The sequence below is a fragment of the Protobothrops mucrosquamatus genome, unplaced genomic scaffold (genome assembly GCF_001527695.2).
Source record: "Protobothrops mucrosquamatus isolate PMUCROS unplaced genomic scaffold, P.Mucros_1.0 scaffold749, whole genome shotgun sequence".
Lineage (NCBI taxonomy): Eukaryota > Metazoa > Chordata > Lepidosauria > Squamata > Viperidae > Protobothrops > Protobothrops mucrosquamatus.
The window spans coordinates 209,590-213,782 of record NW_015387020.1 but is presented as its reverse complement, the minus strand read 5'-3'; the positions used below and the strand labels follow the sequence as shown (position 1 = coordinate 213,782).

Genomic DNA, 4,193 nt, shown 5'->3' with positions numbered 1-4,193 from the left:
CAGGTCAAATGGTTGTCCAGTCTACTTTTGAAAACCTCCAATGATGGAGAACCCACAACTCCATGAGGCAAGCTGTTCCACTGATTGTTCTTATTGTCAGAAAATTTCTCCTTACTTTTAGGTGGGATCTGTCTTTAACAAACTTCCACCCATTACTTCTTGTCCTGCCTTGAAAAATAAGACAATGCTTGGTGCTTTGGAGAATAAATCAATCACATCTTCTCTGTGACAGCCCCTAAGTACTGGAAGATAGCTATCATGTTCTCCTAATCCTTCTCTTCAATAGACTATACATGAAAATGACTCTGTAAATAAATCCCTGAAATATATTTAATTATGATAATTGCAATTGGTACATTGGAGAAAAAGAATGGTGGTGGGAACTTTACTGACATAAGTAAAATACATTTATAGAATAAAAAAAATGGACCCACCAATTGATAATGATATATGTCATAATGAAGGAAATGACAATTGGCTAGCTATTTTGTATAACAAACAAACAGATCAGTGGTGGACAACAATTCTCAAGTGGATATCAATTAACCATAAAAGACCCAGGAAATCCCAAATAAATATTGGGCAGATAATTAAATTCAGTTCAAAGATTGTAACTTCAACAAAATAATTGTGTTTTCTTATGGTAGAATTTAAAGATTATAATATATATTGGGTTTCCTCATAAGGAAGTAGATTCAGGTTTAGTCATGTGTAGAGTTAGATGCACTGAAATCAGTCAGTCAACATTGATTTCAGGGTGTCTGTTTTAAGCATACAACTTGAACCTGACTCACAGTCATTGCTGAATGCTGCCATAGGAAGAGATTTGTGGATGGTAATGTTCCTTTACATTTTATTTGTTGCTACATATTACAATAGGTATATTATTGCCATATCTGAAGACAAGAATTTTGCCTGGTATTGAATAGAATTTCCCAATCTTGCTTATACAGTAGTTGTTTGAGATAACCATTCTTTACTTGTTTCAAGAAATAGAATGAATAATTGCTTCATCTTTGAGCATTAGTGTTAAAAAACACTTTCATGCCTTTGCAAACATGTTCTAAGCACGCCCAACCCATCCTTATGTCCACTTGATAGAAATCTTGCTGATGTCCTGGTAGATAATACACTTTCCCTTCTAGTCTCCGAACTGTCACTCAGTAGCACCTTCCGTCCTACTACTTGCATGGACTTCTGATAAAACTCTTTGGATGCAAAGTAGTAAATGAATGGATCTATGCAGTTGTTGAGACAACTAAGGCACAAGGTGAGTTTGTAAATATGATAGTAACCCCTTCTCTCTGTGAGACGGCTGACGATGTGTACCAATAGGATAAAGTTGTTGGGTGCAAAACAAATGATGAAAACCAAGAGCACTATTATAGCCAAGTAGACCGACCGTGTCTTCTGTCCATTGCCATATTTGTGAGAAGCTTGAATAAGCTTCCAAATAATGGCAGTGTAGCAAGCAACGGTAACTGTGAATGGAAGCAAGAAAAAAAAAAAAAAGGGCAGCAGGAGGAAAGCTCCCCATGCAGAAATACTGGGAAACATATTCCATTGAAGGACATCAAAACAGGTTGTAATGTTCAGTTCTTTTACTTCGTAAGTCAGGTTAGTTGAGGCAAGGGGCCACAAGGCGAATAATACAAAAAACCACATTATAATACACGTAGCAATTGCATATCTCTTTTTTCTCCATTTCTGGGAGGTCAGTGGATATACCACCCCCAAATAACGCTCAAAGCTGATGAAGGTCATAGTCAATATGGAGGAATACATGTTTGCATAAAACATTATTGTGACGTAGCTGCACAGCTGTTTGCCGTAAGACCAGTGGTTCTTCTTCACATGGTATATAATCTGAAGGGGAAGACAGGAGGTCAATGCAAGATCTGTTAGGCTAAGGTTAATCATGAGAAGAATTGATGTTGTTTTGGGCTTGATATGAAAGAAGAGAATCCAGAGGGAGAAAATATTTCCAGGGATACTGATAATAACAACTAGTGAATACACAGTTGGTAAGATGATCATAATATCAGGATTCTTAAGCATGTCCATTGTTGCATTATCCAGTGACACGTTTTTAATCATTTTCTGTATTTGATTTCTTTGTTCTTGGAAATTTGAAAGATGTATCTCACAGCTTAAATTTGTACCCTATAAAGTAGAAAAATAAAGAAAAAAGGTCAGTGACAATGTGAAAGAAAACTTAGATGTGGCTTCTTTTATAGTACCACTTTCTCACATGTCATGTACACCTTTCTAAAGACAATTGCATATCTCTTTCTAAAGATATTTACTAAAGTAACTAGGCAGTCTACTGCTTCTGCTACTAAATTTATTCAGTATATCTATTAAGTACCTCAAAATTAAATTTGCCAAGCATTTGTACATTGCATAAGTAGCACTGCAACAGATCTATAACATTAACAAAATATAATATAATAAAATAGTAATATAGATTATAAAGATGTAAACTATGGAAAGAAGGGAGGGAGGGAGGGAGGGAGGGAGGAAAGAAGAAAATTTAAATGAAATATTTTTTATTAAAAATACTATATAAATGAGGTAACAGAAGGACCCAACTCTGGCCCCAGAAGTAAGACAAGGATAATCATGGCAAAACCATGAAGCTGCTTTTTAAACAAACTCTCACTCTTCTGCTCTGCCTTTGGATTTCAGATTAAATAGATATTTTAAGAAGACTTTCTGAGGATAGCTTCAGACTATGTGCATTTAGTGGGTGGCGTTCCATTAGGTACCATTGTCGATGGACATCAGTGTAGCCCCAAATACTTCTTTAGTGCTCTCAGATACTACCCTCCCCATTTTATTAGACTAAAATAAAATAAAAAATAGGAAGTAGGTATGTTGCAAGACAACAGTTTTTTACATTATATTTATTTACAAGAATGCCTTTTGCTCCACAAAAGTTCTAATAGGATGGTAGAGGCTACTTTGAATTCTGATATATATATCATTTTATATCTGGATAAGTTCATCATAGTAGTTATCTTGAGAATGTGCACCCTAGACATACACTCAAAATTCTAGATGTGTCACTGGCACCTTCTCCTGTTCTACTGCAAACCCAGCACCAGAGGACAATAGAAACCAGTGAAAGTGAAAAAGACAACAACAACAACAACAACAACAGTAGTAGTAGTAGTAGTAGTAGTAGTAGTAGTAGTAGTAATAGTAATAATAATAATAATAACAACAACAACAACAACAACGATGATGATGTGGTCAAAATTTTTGCTGATGCAAATATGGGAGTTGGTCCCATTTATCCAGCAATCACCAGATGAACTGGAAGAGATTTTACTAGTAAATGCATGTGTATATAATGCAATGTTTAGTATTGCAACAGGAAATATTCCTAAAATATCACATGTATCACAAGATAAAGACAATACTTTGATTGCTAATCATGTATAGAATTTCCATTTTATAAATCATATTATATGCATACTGTTGTGTTCTTTTGTATTCCCCCCCTTAATCCCCTATACACATCCTGATCACCCATTAAGGGTGATTGCCCTTCTCCATCTGCATACAGTTTCATGCCCGTTGCTGGTTGGCTAACTAGCAACGGGGTCTTACCAGCCAATGGAATTGTGTGATTACAAGCCAGGGGAATCCCATAAAAGAGGGCTCCCCTGGCCTAGATGCCAGTCCGGATTTACTTTATGCCTTGCCAATAAACCGAGAGCTGACTGTCACTCGACTCGTGTCTTACTGCCTGCGTGATCTAACACTGGCGACGAAGGTGGGATCCCAGTAAGACTGCACGACAAGGGCAACCTCGTGGCAAGCAACCTACTTCGAAGCAAAAGCTCCTCCACGCAGCCTTCCGAAGCAAGAAACTATCCGTGACTCCAAGATGGCTTCCACCTCAAAATTCTCGTCTTCCCTACCGGCATTCAACCCAGAAACAAACGACTGGGCCGCATACATGGGAAGATTCGAGCTACACCTGGCTGGGAATGGGCAACAAGGCATTCCCGGGGATCAGAAGAAGGCCTTATTCCTTGCGAACTGCGGAGACGAGGTCTACCACGTGGCCCGCTCCTTGGTCGCTCCAGCCAGCATCGAGGACACTCCTTGGGCAGATATCCAATGTCTGCTGGCTGGTCAGTACGGGATCTCCGAAGGGTTCCTAGTCGCAAGGAACCGCTTCT

At 38.1% G+C, this 4,193-nt stretch overlaps 1 protein-coding gene across 1 annotated transcript in view; it reads right to left on the bottom strand.

Annotated features, from left to right (window-relative positions):
* Positions 1-274: 274 nt before the first annotated feature.
* Positions 275-4,193, bottom strand: part of LOC107289682 (P2Y purinoceptor 8) — a 14,431-nt gene continuing 10,512 nt past the window's right edge. Inside the window, exon 2 of the mRNA XM_015818479.1 lies at positions 275-2,163. Coding sequence (XP_015673965.1) covers positions 1,030-2,097 — 1,068 coding nt within the window. The 5' untranslated portion in view covers positions 2,098-2,163 and the 3' untranslated portion in view covers positions 275-1,029. The remainder of the gene's footprint in view (positions 2,164-4,193) is intronic.